Source organism: Cinclus cinclus, chromosome 6 (assembly GCF_963662255.1).
Source record: "Cinclus cinclus chromosome 6, bCinCin1.1, whole genome shotgun sequence".
NCBI classification, from domain to species: Eukaryota; Metazoa; Chordata; class Aves; order Passeriformes; family Cinclidae; genus Cinclus; species Cinclus cinclus.
The window spans coordinates 2,710,181-2,731,898 of record NC_085051.1 but is presented as its reverse complement, the minus strand read 5'-3'; the positions used below and the strand labels follow the sequence as shown (position 1 = coordinate 2,731,898).

Genomic DNA, 21,718 nt, shown 5'->3' with positions numbered 1-21,718 from the left:
AGGGATAGCTTTGGCTGTGTGACAACACAGGAACTGCACCGTGCCTTTTCCATCCCTCTTAACACTCACTGCTGACCTTGGCTTGGAACAGAACCCCAGAACTTTACCATCAATCCAGGCACTCACCGTGGCTCACCACAGGAAGCAGAACAAGAGGCACATCATTTTTGTTGGTGACACAAATGTATCGTTATTCCCACTCTGAAGTTAGGTGCAATCTCAGAAAGAGACATCCTCTGTCAAGTAATATCTGTGTTTATTCTAAACAAAAATAGTTCCATTCATTCTAGTAGAAAATACTATGAAAACTGTCAATAGTAACTTAAGTCTTTTAATCATCAAGAAATCTGTGGCCATTGGGGCTTGCACGTAGAAATCCAAAGTCATTCAGAGGCCATATCTGTAAAATAAAACGCAATTGCAAGAGATTTTATTCACAATTCCAAGTTCACTATTTTTCATTTGTTATTGTAATTGCTTCATAAACAGCATATTTTTTTTTTCTCTTTGGTAAAGAACTTCGCTCACTCATGTGCTTCTCTTACTAGGAGTAATAAATATTGTGTATTACAAGGAATTGTTCCACAGTGTGAACTTTACAATTTATACAGGGCATGCTTTGCTACGGAGAGCCTCACAAATTCCATTGCTTTTTTCACCCTTGGAAATAAATATGTTCCTAAAGAGTGTCTTTCCAATTCAGTGTTTTGTAGCTTGTAAAGCTCTTCATGACTTTAACGACAAGGTATGTGTTTTTTGGTCCATCTAGGAGAAAAAAAAAGTACCCCACACGTGGACCTCCCCGTGGTGAGGTGTACATTTGTATTTTCAAGATGTGCCTTTGAACTGAAAATACCAAACCTTGGAAAAGATTTGTTGGCTGCAGGTAAACTTACACAAACAGGAATGAAAGGGTGGAGTGCCTGCCACCATCTGGGCTCTGGACCAGGGGCTCCTCTGAGAAGGAGGCAGTTATTTACAAAAAAAGCACAACTCCTCACCAAGTAGAGGTGTCAGAGAATGATGCTCACCAATAAACAAATCTTCTCTCCAGAAATTAATTGTATAGCTGTTCATGTACTGAACTCTCCCAAGAGTACTTCGCTCTGCACAGTCATTAATTACATGTAGGATGGTTTTGGATGCAAAAAAACCCAGGAAAGCAAGGACATTCATTTCCTCATTGTCCTTTGTCTCCCTTGAATGTCTGTGTCTCTTGGCAAGATGTTCTTTCAAAGATGGCACAAGGGGCTCAGCAGGAAGAAGGGAAAGATGATGCTGAAGAATCAGTGCCCTCTGTGGCTCTAATCCCATAAAAATTTCATAGCCCCTACCCAAGATGAAGCAGTCTAGAGAGAGAAAGGTGGGATACTACCTTGTTCCCAAAGTATCTGTCAGTATTTTGTTTATCACTTATTTTTCCTTAAAATTTGGTCTTAAGGTATAAGAACAGCAACCAAACAGCAACTCTGAGTTCACAGAGCAGCCACAGCACAGAAGGAGCCTTTGCCACTTTCTGCAGGGAGTGAAAGAGTAATTGTCTTATTTAAAAGAGGAAGCACAGGCAAAGGTTCAGTTATTTCTACCCCTGGTCTGTCCCCAGCACCGAGGGCCATGACAGAAGAGGCTGAGGCAGGTCAGGGCAGGCATGGCGGGAGGCAGCAGCAGCAGCTCACTCCTGGCTGGGGCTGTGCACTGCTCCAGGCTCCTGTCAGGCCCCTGGCAGCACTGTGCCCCATCAGCTTCTGGGGCCCTCAGGAAGGCAGAAGGGTGAGTCATGCTTGGGATCTTAAGTTCTGTGCATCAGAAAAAGGCTCCTGTGCAAGATCTTAGAAAATACTTGTGGTTCTGGCATGTGCAGTTAGGAGCACAAGAAACAGCTGCTGATACACAGAACCACAGAGGTGATGTCTTGTCTCTGTGCTGATCAGCCAGTGAGCTATTTTAAGTTCCACACAAAAATACAGATACAGGCCAACAACAGAAGGGTATTTGTGATCTTGGTTAGCAGCAAAGCTGCAGAATTCAAGGCTGGCCAGAGGGCCTGTGCTGGCTGCAGGCTGGGTGTCAAGTCTTTGTTTGGCCTTGAAGGCAAACAGAAGTAAAAGGAAAGAAAAACATCCCATATAACAAATCTAAGCTGATCCCAGCAAAGGCCTGGAGAAGAAAGTTTTTTAATCAGTTCACTCCAGCACAAATCTCATTTCAGGCAACTCAAATCACACCTACTGCAACCTGTTTTTCAGTGAAAGTAATCAACTTAGCTTTAAACGTTGCTTTGACAGTGTAGTTTGAAATTTGTCACAGTAGTCCTAGTGGCAGAGTTAGAATGAAAATGATGTTTTATCTATTCTGCATGCAGGGAGAACCTGAGAAACAATACTCGTGGTTGGAAAGAGATGGAAACCCCTCCTCTGTGAAACAAAGACATGCCACTCTGTCGTGATGCAAAGTCCTTTTAAGTTCTGACAGAAGTTGACTGTGACTTGCTCATTCAGACTGGCTCTTCCAATTAGCAGCTCTTTGCCTTCTTTGCTTTGGCCTACATAGATAGATTTGATCTGATGGATGGGGCACAAATGGGGCTAACTAGCTCTTTTGAAGATACACCACAGGTCTAGTTCTGACATGGAGCCTAAATCCAGGAAATGCACAGGATATCCTACCTCGGATAGGACGAAGCATGAGTTCTGTCAAAGTGGGATTCCCAGTGTTTTTACTGAATGTTCAGCTGCTTTGATTTCAGCAGCCCTTTATGGAATGACCTTGTGTTTGGAATGGCAGGACATTCGGTTTCAGGGAGAAAAAGGAGCAGACAGAATCACGTCTTGGTATTTCTGTAAGGGTTAAAAACCCATGCAGCAACACTGACTGAGAACCTTTGGTCTAAACTTCAGAAAAATGTTTGTTTTGCCAAGAACAGGTTGGCTAAGCTGACTCTTCTGTTGAAATCCATGACTTCCAAATTATATTTGGGGTTTTTTGTATCCATTTCTAAAGAAGTAACTTAGCACTGAAAGGCACTGTTTTCCTCTGCTTCTCCAAAATCCACTGTAAGATAAAGGCACAAAAGCTTCCATTCTGAAGGCAGTAAAAGCTGCTGGATGAAAGAGAAGCCAAAAAGCTGCAGCAAGCTGCATTAAAAGCACACAGAGGTTTCCTGGCCAGGGGTCAGCCACCCCCATGCAGGCTGTGTCTGCTGCCTTCTACTGCAGTGTGCAGCAGCAACACACAGGAGCAGCATCACTGGATGCTCGTGTGACTTATCATAACCCAACTACTAACACTCACTTGAAGAACAAATTCATTTTTGCTTTTGTTAGGCACCATATACGTAAAGCTCATGAAAACTTGAATAATCCTATTCTATGCTGCTGTCATTAAATAACTGCTGTAAAATCTGGTTAAATTATTTTGATTAATTATCAAGTGATTGCATAGTATCTTTTTTAACAGACAATGCTCTGGAGCCCTAAAGTAGTGCTTCAATATGAATTACCTGTGTGTGAGTTCCACTCCTTTTACAGAGTGTACTTAGGGTTCAGTCTTGTCAGTCACTTCATTAAGGTCTTTCAAACACCTTCCTTGTCAGGGCACAAGCTGGACACAAAATCTATTGCTGTGGAGAGATACTGTATCTGGCTGTCCAAACACAGGTTCTTGATACCTCCAGTATTTGCTAACATTTCCCCTTAAAGTAGTAAACAGCAGCTTTTCTATACCTGTGCATCAGTTTGGACAAACGTTTTTTTCAGTAATTTTGCTTTCTTTGCATTATTACTGCCACGTTCTCATTAGAGGAGTGTCAGCAGATTGGCATCCTTTGCCTCTTAGCAGTCTAGAATCCAATCTAAGACTTGGGTCATAAAAATAGCCCTGTTGGGAATCAGCATTTTCCCCTCTGGTGTCCAGGGTAAGGCAGACAGCAGGAGAAGGAGCAGAGCCTTGAATAAACACCAGGGAAGAACTCGGAGCAAATGCAAGCCAGGAGGAACAGAAGTCACCCAAAATTTGCAAGTAGGGCTGAAGGGGCCATGTTGTCTGAAGTTTAGCAAACAGTTACTTACTGTGTTCAATAGCTGCAAGGGGGTCTTTTATTGAAAAGTCTCAAATTGTGTTCATAAATACTGTAAATTTAGGATATAGGACTTTGTTAAATTGGAAAGATCTAATCTTCCCTGTGTAGTACAGGTGTGCTAAATTATGGGTTTGTGGATGTGTTGAAATATATGGAGAAAACCTTTTTTTATCATTCTGAATGCACAACTTAAATCCAGCTTTCTAAAAGCAGGTGCATAAGTGTGTAATACACACTCCCTTGATATTAAACTTTTTGTGGAGAGGAAATTGTGTTACATTTCTTCTTTTTGGTAAAAGAGTAAATTGGTAATGCAGATAATTTGAAAAAAATAATTGAGTGCGAAAAAAAACTGTAGAATTGTTGAAGCAGAAGGAGAAGGGACTGTGATGATTTATACAGTATAATATTAATTCGAAACACTTTTTAGTTTAAAAAGCAGCAAGGCCAGGCTACATGTCCAGAGTATGTGTGCAAGTCCTGGAAAGAGAATCTTTTCCTTCATTTTGTTGTTTGGACAGAGCTACAACAGTGAAAAGCCATTTTACAGAGAGGCAAGAATCGAAGTAAGGATGGAATATCTGTGCAGTAGGGTGTATGTGTGTACCTTTGTGTTTTCACCATGTTTGGATTTGCTTGCAGAATAATTCATTCAATTTTCATAGCAGTGACTGCTCAGTGCTGCTCCAAAGTCCTCCCTCCAAAAACCCCATCATTGTTGATTTATCCTTTTACAGCAGGTGGTGTTCATGCTTTCCTTTATATTTGCTTTGGCCAGACAGTTGGGGAGGCAAGTTTCAATACCTAACAGCCACGCATTAAAAATGTTTTAATGCAACTATTTTTAGATAGTATAAATTCACATACCTTAAGACAAATGCGTCCTCTTATCAGCCCATAAGGAACAGGCCCGTAGCACCTGGAATCTGTAGAATTCCTGAGATTATCACCTTCCAACCAAACATGTCCTTTAGGCACCTATGATTAAGCAAGATTGAAATGTAAAAAGAAACCAGAACAGAATGGTGTTAAGCACATTCTGCCTTACAGTGTTTTTCCTGATTTCTGTGCTCTTTATTTCATGACTGTGTAATGAACTAGATTTTATTGAGTCTAGTAAGACCCACTGCCAGATTTAGAGGGATGAGGAGTGCTCCGAAGTATCTCTTCTATCATGTGCTCAAAAACCAATGGTTTGCAACAAAAAATCCAAAATGAAGATGCAAGAGGTTAGACCAATGTGACAGGGTCATTAATTTAATAGACTTCAAAAGAGGTCATTAGGATGTTGACTGAAAATCTGCCCTCCTGTCGCAGTAACAGCATGAACAGGGCAGCCACACACTCATCAACATCCTGGGGCCAGCACCAAGGCTAGACCTGTTAGTAGATTCATGATGAACTAACTGGTAATTGATTGTGACATCAATTACGAATAATCTCATCATTTTATCGGAGTAGGCTTGTCAAAGTTCTAATTAAGATCACAGTTCATTCTATGTGCAGGCAGAATCCACAACACATTATACTGCAATAATGATGATCACAAAACAGCAAATCCCTTTTTATAATTTGAAAATTAATGATGGTGACCTTATACTATATGACAAAGACCTTTCATTGCCCATATATATTATGCATTAACTATATAACATACCACAGATTCATGGCATTCACTGGCTGACTCAATGACAAAATGAGAAACAGCAACATAGCTGTAATAGTTACCTAAATGAGAGTATGAAGCTTTCATATGTGAAAAAGTTGCTCCTACAAGTCTTAAACTAAGATATCTGCTTGGAACATACAATACTGTTTTGTAATGTTTTCATAAAAGCATTTCAGATACACATAACCTCTTTCAAGTTACCAACTAAAATACTTAATAATTACATTTCTAATTGGGTTTTGTTTCTAAAATTTTAAACGAGGCTCAAAATTTAAATGAAGCAACATATTCTCAATCTAGAGAATATTTAATATGGACTTTAACATACATTTTTCCAAATCCAAGTATATACTTGAAACACACACAATGAATTGTGTACCATGACCCCAATTCAGAGGAAAAACATATGGAAACTTAACTAAATAAATAAACAAACTATTTTAAATGAAACTCGAAGTACCAGTAACATGAATGTTTCAGAACTGAGCCATGCAGACTCTAAACACAACAGTCTACATAAGAGAGAGTTCATGGGTAACAGATTAAAAAAAGTGAAATACCACTCTAGAGTAAAGGCTGGTTGTGAACCAGTAAGAACAAACCCAAGACCCCCACTGGAAGAAACTGCAGTTGGTACTTGCAGGTATCTGGCCAGGTAACTCCCTGGGAACCTGGTCTTTAATTTGAGGCTCTCTCTTAGCCACGTGCCTGTCACCAGACAGGATCCAAGGCTGGCTCAGTACTGCCAGAGCCCCTTTCCGAGCCCTGGCAGATGTGTCAGCCGTGGATTGAGACAGCACAGGTTGCCTTTGGCAGTGGCAGAATGAAACACTTACAGCAGAAAGCGTCTGGGAGCCTGTCCATCCCTCCCAGCCAGCCCCTGTATTTCTGTGGCACTCAGGAAAATGCTGTAGGTGTGTCAGAGGGCACAAAGCCTGCTCTCAGCATTTGAATCCACGTGTGACCAGCAATGTCTAAGCCCTTTTGAAACCCACTGGTACCATCTCCTTCCACAGGCCCTGCTATAAAGGAATGTTTAGAACTCCTTGTTTTTAACTGATCCACTACTTCAGCCAAGCTCCTCTAGTGCTTGTTCTCCCAGACAGGAATGCCCTATTCAGCTTGTGTGTCACCTTTGGTAGGGTGATCAGGTTCCTGGCACATGTGTGGAAGGGCATCCTCTGGGAAGGCCAGCTAGTTCCAGCTAGATGACTTTGGCCCTCCTCCTACCCAAGGAACCTTGCAAGCAAAAAACCAATCCAAAGTCAACTTACACATTTTAAAAAGCTTCTATCCAGAGTCAAACAACCTGTGTAGAATGTGCATCTTGTGTTTGTGTACTTTTGCCTGCAATGGCATAAAACTGCTTTCAGTACTAGGAACAATTATTTGTCTAGACGAGATGTTCACAGTTTGCACTCCAGGTACAACATTTGCCGTAAAGTATCTTCCTATATCCTGAAATTCACCACTTAAGGCAATTTTTGCAGTTTTCCCTGGAAGGTATGACTGGGCCCTACACCTCTGAATTTGGCATTAAGAGGACTGTCATAATGTGCAATTGATCTAGGGATAATGCACTGTAATATCTTTGTAGGGTGTCTGTCCATCATCTAGGCACTTCACTACAACCTAGAATTAAGACAAGCAATAAAAATCACAAGAATTACAGGAAAATGTAAAACAAAATACCACTGACAGGCTATAATCATTAATTTTAAAAAAATATTTTTTTTAAAAAAGAGTAGTATAAACCCATTTGAAATAAAGACTAGTGCCAGAATCCTACAAGGCTCTATGCACCAAGCCATCTCTACAGCACATCAGTGATCTCAGTGGGATTATACACAGGGAATAGTTCACTTGGAGTATCAGCCTTTGCAGAGCCAGGACCTAATTTGAAACACTGCAAAGCTCTGCAAGCACACTGGCTGGGAATGATATTGACCAAAGAAAAAAATTACTATTGGAAAGCTGTATTTTTAATAAGAACGCATTAATTACACAGCAATGTGCTGCTGCTACCAAAAAAACCCAAAGTGAAGGGAAAGCCACTTGTGTGACAACTCACAGCGTTGCATTTTGGTATCTTGGACGAAGTTAACTGTATCCAAGAAGTACCACTGAAATCACAGTTCCCACTACACAGAGGGACAGTGACTGCAAAGCCAACTGCTGAAGGGTAAAAGCACTGCCCTGGGCTGGGCAGCATTTCTGATCTCCCCTACACTGAAGATGGGGAAGTCTCACACTTCAGCAGCTGAGTTTTCTCAGAACGAGCGGGACTCCCGCAGGACCAGCAATTCCTCAGCAGCGCAGGTTGCTGTGAAACGCTGCCTCTGACTGTGTGCACCAACTCCCTCTGCCTCAGCAACCCCTGTGTCTCTGTTCCCTGCAGATTATCCCCGGATTTGCTGCCCAGGGACGGCAGTTCTCAGGCACAAGCGGTTATCTGCAGTGCAGCTTAAACGTGTGACAATGAAAGCCGCCCATCAGACACGACTCTGCTCCCTGCTCCCTCCCCGGGCTCTCGACCAGAAGAACGAAACTCGGGATTGCAAACAACCGTGCTTGAAGCAGTAGTTCGTTCTCTTTCACCCCAAATAAGCATCTTTCACTGAGACAAACTGACAAAATTTGCAGAGCTGTTGGAATTTACTCAGTGGTGAAGTTAAAGTGACAAAACTGAAGTACAGGGCAGGTGCTTGATGCATACTCACCAGCATGAAACATTAATTTACTTAAAAGGGGGTATCAAATAATTATATTCTTTTGGCCTCTTTACATGATGCCAAACTTTTTTCTTTGATTACTCCATTATCTTCAAACCCAAGAGATAAGAACCCTGTGCTGCATTAACTGACATATTAGGAAATTAATGTATTGCAAATAAAGCTAACAGACTAAATTATCTGCCTCAAAAATACCCCCAAACCCAACAAAATGAAAACAGGCTTCTTTGGTTTGGGTTCTTTGTTTTGAGAGAGCTTTTGCGAGTGATTTTAAGGGACTTACAAACATGAATGTCTTGCAATCTCAAAAGACATCAGCACGTACAATCAGCTGGGAGTAGATGTTTGAACTTTTGTAAGGTCACAGGTATTCACATCACCTCCAGCAATATCAAAGTTTCAAACTTAAGAAGAACTTTAAATCATTCCCATCTTTTCTTTTCAGTTCAGAGGCTTCCTTCTTGAGCTATGATAAGAACTAATCTCAGTGCTGGACAAAAGAATAAAGTCTGCAAGTTCTCATCTATCCCTACTAAGGTCTATTTAAGTGCCTCCTACTTTGGTACAAGCAACAAATGTAATTGCTTCATGGCCTGCGGGTGTTCATTTAACAAAAGAAGCTTTTGTGAATAAACCACAGGTGTTACCTTTCTTGATTAAAGTGAAATATGATGAAAGATTCTACAATATCAAATGACTAATTTACTAAATACTGATTAAATTGCCTTATTTAAGTAAATTGCATCTAGTTAGGATAAAATATACACCACAGAAATGCAGGAGTTTGTTTTATCACTCTATACTTAAAGTCTCACATAACTACTCCTTAATCCTTTATTTATTAATTCAGAACCAAGACTGAATAATGCTTAACAAACACTTTTTTTTTAATGATCCAGTTGCTCCAGGCACTGTTTCTGTAGGTTTATCATAAATGTTGTTCATATTAAGGCTGCCATCTGTATAAAACCAAACACATTAATTAGCTCAATATTTTCAGAATCAGGGTAAGCATTTATATTTACTTTTTTGAGCTGAAAAAAGCTATTAAATGGGAGCAACCATACTGGAACTTAAAACAGTACTGCAGATATTAAATCAACATCTTCTATGTATGCTTGAAAGGCTGAATTCCCTGGAATTTAATGTTTCTTAATGGAACAGAATGAATTTACCTTAAATTTATAGGTACTTCCAAAGAGTTTAGCATTTTCCCTCTACTTGCTGAACAGTTTAATCTGCTTATGAATAAGACATAATGTACTTGACCCAGTTTATTTAAATGCACATATTAAAAAGAAGACATCATGTTGGCCCAGGTTGTAATTAGAGAGGATGAGAGTCAAACACTAATGTGTTTTTATACAGAAATCTAATTCATTGTGATTACATATTTATATTGTTAATTCATTCTCTGTACTAAGACATTTGTAATTTTAATAGGAGATTTATAAAAAAGCCAAGATATGAAGACTTGTCTAAGTTTCGAAATTAAATATTAAACAATATTAAAATCACATACTTAAAATCACACTTCACTGTTAACTCACACACCACTAGGAAACTAAGGAATACTAACTTGGGCTTGAATTTCTAAGACATTTTTCTCTACCAGTTGGGTGCTGTTTTGTAACAAAAATGTGTGTAAGCTGTTACAGTGACTTATCAGAGCACTCATTGCTTATTTCAATGTTTGGGGTTTAACCATTGCTGCTCCTTCTGAACTTTGTGTATTGTAGGAGGAACTACTGCTGTTCTGAGCTTAACTACATGGAACTTAAAAGGTTGGATCACTACACTCATGGCTTCATAGGAGAGGTCTTCACATCAGAGATGTCTATGCCAATCAAATGAGAAAAATATCTGATTTCTCTCAGTATCACTTTTTACCTGTTCCAAAAGTTTTCAGCTGTGTTAAATACTGCAAACAGTTGCATGCATTGTTTACTGCTGTAAATATTTAATGCTAAGATCTAGATCATACTATTAAATACACAGATGTCAATCGGGTGGAAAAGCTATATATCTGATTTCTAAAACCTCTAGCTGCAACCCTAAATTTAAATTATTAGTCACCCTTCCTTTTCTAAAAGTATTCTCAGTTAAAACTAACTGGTTCATGTTCTTAGGCCAAAACTTTCAGACCCAAATCTCCCAGCTACATTTAGGAACTCCTGAACAAATATTCAGACTATGTCTGTGATTCATCAGTCCAGATTCTTATAAGCCTCAGATTTACAGATGAGTGTTTTAGAAGAAAATATCAATTTATTCATTAAAGATTACTTAACAGTTTGCAGAGACCTTTCTGACAGCAATAATTAAGAAGGGCTTGATTTTCTCCTTCATATAACAGATGATGTAACAGGGTCATCCAAAAGTTTAAGTCCGAGAACAAAAAACCCTGTGGGTGCAGACCCCAACTGGAACTTACAGGTTCTAAGACAGAACCCATCACCATCACTGGTGTGCTCACTGACCTACAGGTTTCAGCCTGGGAGAGCAGTAGCTGATAAATATTATCATCAGGGTTAAGGAATCTTGTCACCAGCTCCATCAGGAGTGACCTAAATCTCTCCTGCACAGCTGGTACAGTGACACTAAAACTTGTGCTCAAAAGTTTAGTTGAGTCCCAAGCAGTTGGTTTCACCATCCTGAGCAGTTCCCTAAAAGCTATTACTGAACTTTGAGCAGAGGAATGACAGAATCATAAAATGTAGCTACTTGTATGTTCTTCAAGTATTACCAAACCAAACCAAACCTGCAAAGGTACAAAAGACCAAGCCACCTGAGCAGAAGAAACCCTGGAAATATTGGGAAATAGACTGATAAAATCCTTTGTGTTTCTTATCCCTTGAACAATTTAGTTTTGACGAATCAGAATTTTGATTCAAAATGACTTCTCAGAAAATTCAAAGTGAGCATGAGTCATGAACTCTCTATACTGGGATACAGAGCTATCTGCAAATCAACAAATATGGCAAATTAGCTCTCCTCTCCCACCAGACATTCAGCACAGCTGCTGGTTAGAATTACGGCATGACCTTCTCTCAAGACTCTAGAACACTTAGAGCAAAGGAGGAGCAAGGAAATACCTTCCTGATTTTCTGTACTACTGAAACTTACTCAGAGAAGTACTAAACCATGAGTGTAAACATTAAGATACTTAGAGCAAGGGGAAAAGAAGTGGAGTTTTAATTAGGCTTATTTTTAATTGCTACTTAGGATATTTTAAAGAGACTATCCACTAGTACTGAGTGCTCTGAAATATCAGACCACTTTTCAGTGTCTTGCACAGCGTATCCAAAACCAGCAGAACTGGGCAGTGATTAAGATACTGTGTTGTTTGCCTTGACATTATGTTATTCTTAGTGCCCACATCATACTCTTACTGCATTTGCCAAGAAGTGTTTAAGAGCTAACAGCACCGTGCAAACACAGCGAGGTACATTATCTGGGGAATTCTGTTAGCTCTGGAGCTCCCACAGGATGAGGAGCTGCCATCTCCGCAGCGAGGCTCGCTTCAGCACAAGGCAAACACACTCCCCCACCAGCCAGGCTGGCAGCATTAGTGGGAGCTGGGATTGATCACCAGCACCGTGCTGCTGAGATATGGATCTGTATCTCAGCTTTTTATCACCGGGACTTGCAAAAGGCAGTTCCTTATTTACAGACTCTGCCTCTATTAAGTGACATTATTAGGAACTACTTTTGTTTAAGTGCCACGAAGGCTCAGCATATTGGTGGTTTATGACATACAAGCTGTTTGAGTCTGATGGTTTACCCCTCACTTTTTCACACTGTAAATAGGACCTGCAGCACAAGAACATATGGTACGTAAAGAAATCAAAGCTAAAGTAAATGGCATTAAAACAAATTCAAATAGAGCAATAAGATACTCGGTCTGAATTATAAACCTGTACCAAGACTTTTTAAACAGGAAATAAAAGCCTAAATGTGAAAAATAACCTTTCAGTTGTTTGTTTTTTTTTTTTTTAAGGACCATTTCAGGGGCTAACTGTGATTAATTTCCTTATTAATCCTCATTATTTACATCCATATAATTAAATGAATAAAATAGGATATATTTTAGTAAGTGAAATTAATTCTGAATACATTAGTTGTTTATCTTTTTAACTTCTGGGTTCATACCACATTGCCTCTGATACAAAAAAAATACACTATGCATTCTTAAATGTTTATTTCAGCCTATGCACTTGTTTCTATTTAGAAATGTACATTTAGCACAAAACCAAAAAAAGAGCCCTGTAAAACCACCAGCCTAATACTCACATTCCATACCAGATAGCAACAAAAAGGAAAACTACCTCTTCCTAGCCTTCTAATGCTATAGCAGCTTATTCAAAAAAGAATTTCATTATACTTTCATGTAAATAGGAAGATTTCCCTAATTATTGCTCCACAGATAAACTCCAATCTTACGTACTTAAATTGTAATTTCAGCACATGCCTGACTTACAGCACTCAGTTTTCTATGTGGCATTAGTTCCATCAGCTCCATCAAAGACAGTTTTTTGATACAGCTTTACACTTAGTGCACTCTGACAAAAATAATTTTCTCTTATGATGTATTCCTTGAGTTAAATACAGCAGCAAGAGTATTTTAACTGCCACTGCTATAGTGCATTTCTACTCATCTGAAATACCTCTTTTCAGAACAAATTATTCAGCTTATGTATGATTTTTTTTTGTTTGTTTCTTTTCATTATAGCTTGGAAGGTTGTTTTGTTTGGATTCTTTTTTTTTTTATCTACAGGTATCTCCTTGGTTGTTTGCAGCAATAATGTATCTCATCTGTGTAATTTTACAGAGAGCAAATTGTAAACAGAGTTCTCCATTCTCCTACCTACACATAAAGGCATCCTGAGAAGTATATTCATGAATGAACCAGCACCTCAAGTAGAATCTGATTTTAGCATTCTCTTGGGCTTCAGGGTAAGAACTGTGTGTGACAATGCTTCGAAGCACAAAAATCCCTAACTTAAATCCTGTAAAATATGCCAACACATCCTGACTGACACAGTCAATACAAACTACAATTCCTACTAACGTGGCTCTGAGGATTCTCCTTTCAGGGCAAATCTAAAGCAGATGCTTACAGGTAATTTCACCCTCAGCTGCATGAAGTCCATTGTATTGCCATTACTCTGCCATCTTCAGGAACTGGCTAACTCAGAAAACCTATCCACTGGCTGGCAACCACCAGCACAGACTGAAGCAGGGGTCTGAGCTGCCTAATTTGGCAATATTGCTGGCATCTGATGTTCTTATTTACTGTGTAAGTCTGCAAACGTGTCAGGAACGTCCCAAAATAGGAGACAAGCCCTCAAGGAAAACTGAGCAGTTTGCTATAATAAAAACAAAGACTGCTCTGACCTTACACACTTTGGAGTCACAGCATTCACACACCACTCAGATTTCCTGTTTAAAAAAAGGCAGTCAGCAGCTGAACATAAAGTGCAAAACTCATGGCACCTTCCAGGCTTTGCTTACTTAAGGAGTGGTACCTTCCCCTGGCAGACAGACCCCCCAGCAGCATTCCTGGCCATTTAGAATCACAGCCCAGGCCTCTCCTCAGTTTGGACTATCTTTTCTTTCAAAAACCCACCTCAGGAAAGTAACAACAAAAAGGCAGTTCCCTGTACATCTGCTGCCATTATTTGCTGTGGTGAATTCTGTGTTTGAGTTAAAAGTGCATAGCAGTGATTCACTAAAAGAAGAAATTTGATTAGGCAATTGCCTAAACATGAACATGCATCATGGTTCCCCTCCCCAACAATTTACTTAGTGAATAATCCAGCCTCAGTTATGAATATAAAGTACAGATATCCACGTTGAGAATTTACTCTTCTGCAAAGGAAGTGTCTCCAGAACAGATGGAAAGACCTACCTCTTTACCAAGCACTAAAGACATGAGGAAAACAGGTATCAGACACAAAATCATTTCCATTTAGGTAATTTCTCCTCCTAGATAGAGTTTATGATGTAGGAATTACAAAAACTTGTCTCTTTGCTGTATTTCCACACATTAGCTTTAAGAAAACAGGAAATGGACTCTGCATAGCCCATCTGCTCTTTCTCCTCATATTCTGGATTAAAACTGGAAACAAGAAATTCTGCTCTAGGGCAGAAATTGTTCTGCTGCATACTCACTTGGTTACTTCAGTTTCCAGAAAAGCTGACATCCTGTTTTAAGTACAAATCTTTCCCAAACTTTCTTTTCAAGAATAAGACAAGATGCTCAGAGAAATTCAATTTGTGTCTTCTGTCAGTGTAACAGAATTCAGGTTTCCCTCTCAGCTTGAACTCCTCTGGAAAACGCATATTCCATCATAATTAGGAGCTCCACCAGAGCTAGAGGGTTTCTTCAACTTGGTAAGAAAGGTGGGTTTGTGTTCTTTGGGGTTTTGATAGGTTTTTTGTTGGTTAAATGGTTAACACAATTTGATCTGTGGAAAAACAAAATGTTCTGTCCTCCCCTTCAAAACGTAACAGAAAATGAGTTCCTTCTTTATGCCCACGAGTGATCAAAGTCTAAGAACAGCAGCTGCAGGGGTGCTGGATTAGACCAGAACTGCAGATTAGATGCAGGTACCCAAGGTGTCTTGCTTCAACAGTGGAGTGCAAGGAACAAACTCAAACCCTCAGAGCAGGGTGTGACTCATATCCTTACTTTCTGGTGCTAAACAAAATGCTGACAAGAATTTTTGCTTTTAGTAAAGACAAACTCCAGCTGCTTAATACAAATAAAGTAATGGTACCTGGAGCTTCTCTGGTGAAGGTGGCTGCCTCTATGAAAGCTAAATTCTTACAGGATTTATGTGTCACACACTGTAGCTGCCTGTAAACAGTGTTCCATAAAATTCTCCACCTTCACAGCACAGGACTTTGGCCACATGCTCATTCTTCTTATTCTGAGGATGAAGTGGATAGGAAAGGGCAAAATCACAGCTTTCTTTAAAGATTCAAAACACCTGGGAATATTTAATGGCTCCACGAGGTGCCAAATAGAAGTAACAGTCAAACAGGCTTCTGGGACAAGAAAAACCCTACATTTTTCTGTGATCATGGTTCCTGAGGATTTTTCTAATGATAACCTAGAAAGATGTTGCTAAAAACATTTTGTCACTCATCTTCCCAAATTTCTTCAAAGTCTAGCTGCATAAGGACAAAAAAAACATTAAGATTATTCTTCCCTTTTCATTGCATCACCTGACCTTTTGGTCAAGTTAGGAAAATGTATACTTTTCCAAGCATACTGAGGAACATAAAATATTGCTACACTGAAATAGAGATACACTAAAGTATAATTTTGAAAGAAAAATCTGCAAAGTCAAATATTCACTTCTTAGTGTTTAAAATACAAGAACAGTTTTGCCTGAACACCAAGCACCTGCATCTGTCATCTTGACAGCAGAGAATTTATACAGAGAATTTCAGAGTATTCTTCCAGGAAAGAAGGACTAAGCAAAGGGCAGAGCCAAAATATTATCTGTCTACAGTTCCTACACACACAAAAGGCAGAGAAAGACAGCTTAGCATACACAGTCTAAAAGTACAACATTTTACTGTACGTATTCAATAATTTATTAATGTCATAATTTATGATTTATTATGATCCTCAAATATTGCAAATCCTTTACAGACCACCAGGCCTACTTAAGTAATCATTAATTTACATAGTAAGAAACTCTAATACTTACATAGCTGTGACTCTTAAGGAAATCTGAAGGGTTGCTTGTGCAGACTTTATCCCCTTCCAAGCCAATTACTCTTTTACAGATATTTGATCTGGGGTCATTTGGGCTTTTCACAATTACAATATCTCCTCTGAGAGGAAAAAACAGAAACAAAAACAAACAGAAGAACTCTAATTACAAACTATTTGGCTGAGTACATGTGTCTACTCCAAAAATACTCACACACATTAAAGACAGTCCATTGTGCTGAAAATTCTTGTGCACAATTTTGGTTTCTTCAGTTTTACTCAGGTATCATTTCAGAAAGTTTTAAAAGTGGAGTGAATTTTTGTTATTTAGCTCATTTATGAAACATTTAAGACTACAACCTGAGACCAGTGATACCCATAACTGGTTTTCAAGACCAAACTGCTTAGAGAAGAAGTTACATTCGCTCAATAGATTTTTTTTTCTATTTTTTTGGACAAAGCTGTGAAAGTGAGAAAAGACTAAATCCAAACTGAATTTTGACAAGCTGTTCATTGGGATGTTTGTGCTGATAATTTTAACATCCTTTAGACACAATGAAAAATTACGAGTTAGAAGCAGGGTAATGAACAAAAACTAAAGGGCAGAATGTGGTTGTTGACAAGCCCTGGCAAAGAGAATGTCAGATCTGGTCTCAGCAGAGGAGCGTACTTTCGGATACAATAAAAGTGGCGGCTGAGGCTCTCCGAAAACACAACATCACAGTTTTGAATGGTTGGTTCCATTGAAGGTCCAGAACACTGCAAAGCAAAAATAAAGAAGAAAAAAAATTTACCATTTTGAACTACTTTTATCTAAAAGAAATTAATATTCAAATGATATGCTAGTAAATTAGAAAAGGTATAATGTAGAGAAGTAAAAGTGAGCTCCTCCAAGGAATGTGTGATGTATTTAAAAGCTATGGGGAGCCTCCAGAGCACCTCTGACTCTGCTACAGCTGCATATTTCCTTGGGATTGGTCCTGAACTGCACTAGGTGCTACAGGCCCCTATGGATTCCTTTCAGCACTGCATTTCCAATAAATTTTTAGGAGCAGTGCTCAATTTTTAGGACCAGCTTACCCCTTTGTTTTCTGTGTGACACAGAATCATCACAGAAGCTGCAAGAGCAGCTCACAGCCAAACTCCTCCATGCCCAGCAGCATTATCTGCCAGATTAAGGACCTGGGGAGGAGGGGCAGGGAGCATAAAACACCCAGAAACTTGGCTGGAGTGTGAAAAAGGCATTTCCTCTCAGTGACTCCACTCCTTAAAGGAAGGACTCTCTGCAAAAGGCTTAATCAGAGTTTCCCATTTACTTCAGTGATGTTACAAGCAATAACACATCAGAAAACATGAAGGCCTAAAGTACAAATAGCTTTCATAAAAGCTGGACCTGCTTCCCATAAACTGCGTTACATGCTTCGAAGAAAATTAAGAAACCTGAAATACTGGCATCATCACACACAAAAATATCAGTATTCCAGTTTGATCTCCTTTTAAATGTCACAAAATGAAGAGTTACCACAACAATTCCTCCAAGGTACTCAAAGGCACAGTGTGCTATGCAGCCATATTGCACCGTGTACCCCAGAAATCGGAAGGTTTTTCCTAGGGCATGGCGAAGCATCCTACAGTGGTACGTTGCTCAGCTGGTTCTACAGCAAAACAGAAGAGAATCACTCATTGGAGAACAATCAACCTAACATTTGCAAACCCATCTTTTGTGTGTAACAGATGGACAAGATTAAAAAAAAACCCAAAAAACACAATGTAATGAAACCAACAAATAATCTGATAGGCCTGAAGAGGTAGACATAGAAATAAGGCGTCAGTCTTTGTGCTCTGAGCTGCAGCACAGTGCCATAACTTCTGCAGCACATTAGCCTGCACACATTTTCTGATCCCCTTCCCAAGTATTCAGGTCCACTTGTGATTAGGAGATCCAGTTCCTGCAATGCTAATCTGACTAAAATGTTTCCTTACCACAATTTGATGGCTACACTTAAGGAAGTGGAAAACAGTACTGAAGTAATTGAAGCACGTTCTATGTTCTGCAAGAAACCTCATCCCCTTAAACTCAGTGTTGCCTTATCATGAACTAAAACCACTGCAAGATTTCCCTCTTTCAATAAGTCAGGTCAATAGAGCTTGCTAAGCAAATACAGTATGTTGAAAAGAAAAAAAGGAAAAATGCTGTGTAAAATATGCCCGCTTCAAAATGAAATGAAGACACCTTCTTCTACATTTCATTGCATTTCACGAATTAAAGACAGGAACTGTGAAGTGCATGGCTTTGTTTTCACAACTCTCACTAGAATCTACTGGCAATTTTGCCTGAATACATTCAAAAGACTATCATTACTGGGAACAAATATTCTCTACCAAGTTCACTTCCTTGTTCCAAAAATATGTACTTTCTTTATTCACATAAACTTCTCTGGACTAGAACAGCTTAAACCAAGCTGTGATTCCTCATTCATAAGCTTATCTGACCATTTTCACAGTAATGACCTGAATTACAATGGAAAACAGAAAAGTCTTTGAATTGTGTCATTGGCAGATGCAGCACCCAGCTCACTGCAGGACACGCTGCAGGAACGGAAACAGCTCCCCTGGAAGGGGAATGCACTTTCAGCAGAATTCATTCGGGGGAGGCAGAGAAGTGCTTGGCTCTTCTCAATTCAGTGCACCATGAAAGCACCAACCAATGCCTTACTCTTAGGGCCAGACACACTGTGAACCCAGAAATGTGCCACAGGTGATAAAGGGAAGCTGAAGGCACAGTAGATGAAGTTGAGTTGCAGAACTACTGTGAATGCATGACCACAACTACGTTTTGAGAGAAGCCCATCATCAATACTTCTTAGCAGCACCTGCTAGAAAGGCAGCCTCACATTGCTTCTCAGGTCAGGGAGAAAGAAAAATACTGCACAAGCATCCTCTATTTCTGCTCCATGCTGTTCAGAAACCTTATATTAAAATATTAAGATGGAGAATTTAGGCACCTGTGGGTACTGCAGGTAAAAAGGCATTTACAACCAATGCATTACACTGCCCAGAGTACGCAGATCACATTGGGACAAATAAACAGTAACAGCACCAAGAGAATAGAAAAACCTCCCATGCCAACAGCTGCCAGGTTGTAACTAAAATGTTTTTGTAATGAAACCCTAAACAACTGCTATACATGTCAGAAAATAAGTTTCAAAGTGATTGGAAGCAATTTCAATTTGGATGACACAAGCCTAGGGATGTGTTTTCCCACGATGCTCACGAGTAGATTTGGGAGCCACTCAGGGAAATCCAGAGCTCAGAGTGAGCTTTGCCTGCTGCTAGAGCTGCCATGGAAAGAAACTAACCACAAGAAGAGAACATGAGTGAAGAGCTCTCAAATTTTGTTCCCAGTTCTCTTAAAATAAAGTCTTAACTCCTGAGACATGGATTTCATCAATCCCTATTTATAAATGTTTTTTCTTCAAATGCTCAAACTTATCAGATTTTATGACAACCATCAAAAAATTGTAGCTTTATATAAAAGCTTTTGACTACTACCCAAGAAAGTTAATTTCAAATGAAGGCATATGACCTGAATTATACAGTCTGACCCTGCAAGGTACCTCCCGAGTATGGGAGGGTGTTTGAAATGTTAAGGTTCATCTTTAGACATCTAATATTCATTCCAAATAACTAAAATCCTAGAAGCTTTCATGTAGTTGTAAGTAACAACTTCTAGTTAATAAGTGATTGTACCAAGAGTAAATCCAGTGAAAAAACCACCAAAACAAACTAGCTTGTTTAAAAAAAACCACACAGAAATAATTAACATGACCATGAATAAAATACAATTGTTTCCTCTGAAAACCTTGTATCAATACATTTCTGAGACAGTCATATTGTTTATCACAAGAAAGTAAACAGCTGAAGTTTTCCACGTCACACAATTTTAATGCAAAGTACCATCAGCAAGCAACTCCACCAGACTGAACATAAGAACATTAAGCACAATAAAACAAATTATTTAACTTACAGCTCCCTTAAAAACTTAATGGCTCTGTAGTATAAACCTCCTTATTGCAGAACTAATGGTCTAAAACCTGTTGTAATTACTTCCAGGCACTACCTACTGTCATATAGCAGGGAGCTAAAAAAATTTATACTGAAATCAACATTGGTTAAAAAAGGTCACACATCCATATTTATCACAAAGAACACAACTTGGTTATTCCACCACAACTGTATAGTTTATCCCCCCCCAGCAAATAAAATGCAAAATGTAATTACTATTATCTTCTGTTCCCTTCTCCTTCCATAGCCTATGCTTTCATCACCCGGGTTTTGTTTGTTTGTTTATAAAATTAATCACAGCTAGCAGGGTAGAAATCACTTTGAGCCTCATGAATGACATCCAAGAGATGGGAAAGGATTAGTTCTCAGTTGCTGCCAGTTATAGCGCCAGGTGGCTTTTTCTGCAGTGAAGGTGTTACCGATAATCCCATTACATTGGTACTAAATCTTGCAGACATCAAAATTATCACCAAGGTTCCTTTTCATCCCATCCTTTCCAAATGACTGGAAGTCGCTTCACCTGAAAGAAGTCAAATCCACATGCAGCTGCTGTTTTAGCAGCCAGCGGACTCCCTGAGAATGCCAATTGTGATCCAATTTCGCTGTGCTGGTGGCCCCCTATTCCCTGTCCAATAATACATCTGTTAAAAAATCCTACAGCTACAAATCAAGTTTAATCCTACCAGGGACCTCATGTTGGTCTTGTCTTCCAAAAAGGCAGCAGGTTTTGCTGTCTATCTCTGCCAGTGTCTGGGGAATACTCTTTAAATCCCAGCTCTACTTAGAAGAATAAGCTAAGGATCACAAAACATGACCTCAAAAACCCTGATATGACTATATTCTGACCCAGAGGCATTCATTCTAGGTGAAGATTAGAACTTTGCATAATAAGATTACACAGCAAGTGAATGATATCAAGGGACTATCCATATGCAGCCACCTGGTTTTCTATAGACAGCCTGTGCTCTGCAATATGCAGTGCAGACGAAACAGAGCTTGGGCTTTCTAGCTGAAATAAAATAGATTCACATAAATTAGTTGGCCATTTCCAGATTCCTAAATCCCCTATTACATCTTTTATTGACAGCTCCTGTGAGGATAGCACAAATGGTATTCTCTTTGTACTCTTTGCTTCTGTAACACTCACCCTCTGAGGGAAATGTACATAGGTTGTCTAGAAATTAACATCTTGTTTGCTGTAATCTTGGATTACAATTAGCTGTGTACATAATAAAATTAGAAAATCAATGAGCAGATTTATCATTTCCAGAAAACCAATAGCATCGTGTAAAACAATTTAAGATACGGTGCTGAATTTTTAAATATAGGACAATCAAAACTGCAGGCACTCAAAGTATGACTAAATGAATCACTGGCACTAAACAGATTTTTCACTTTCATAAGAATTTTCCAGTTGCATTTGTTTTCTATAATCCTTTCCAATT

The 21,718-nt window shown here is 39.2% G+C and overlaps 1 protein-coding gene across 2 annotated transcripts in view; it reads right to left on the bottom strand.

The window, feature by feature from the left end:
* Window positions 1-274: 274 nt before the first annotated feature.
* Window positions 275-21,718, bottom strand: part of IMMP1L (inner mitochondrial membrane peptidase subunit 1) — a 30,895-nt gene continuing 9,451 nt past the window's right edge. For both annotated transcript variants that reach the window (XM_062494884.1, XM_062494885.1), the window contains 5 exons: window positions 17,731-17,863; window positions 16,879-16,967; window positions 16,204-16,330; window positions 4,946-5,056; window positions 275-400 (listed from right to left, as the gene is read on the bottom strand). In XM_062494884.1, coding sequence (XP_062350868.1) covers window positions 332-400; window positions 4,946-5,056; window positions 16,204-16,330; window positions 16,879-16,967; window positions 17,731-17,835 — 501 coding nt within the window. In that variant the 5' untranslated portion in view covers window positions 17,836-17,863 and the 3' untranslated portion in view covers window positions 275-331. The remainder of the gene's footprint in view (window positions 401-4,945; window positions 5,057-16,203; window positions 16,331-16,878; window positions 16,968-17,730; window positions 17,864-21,718) is intronic.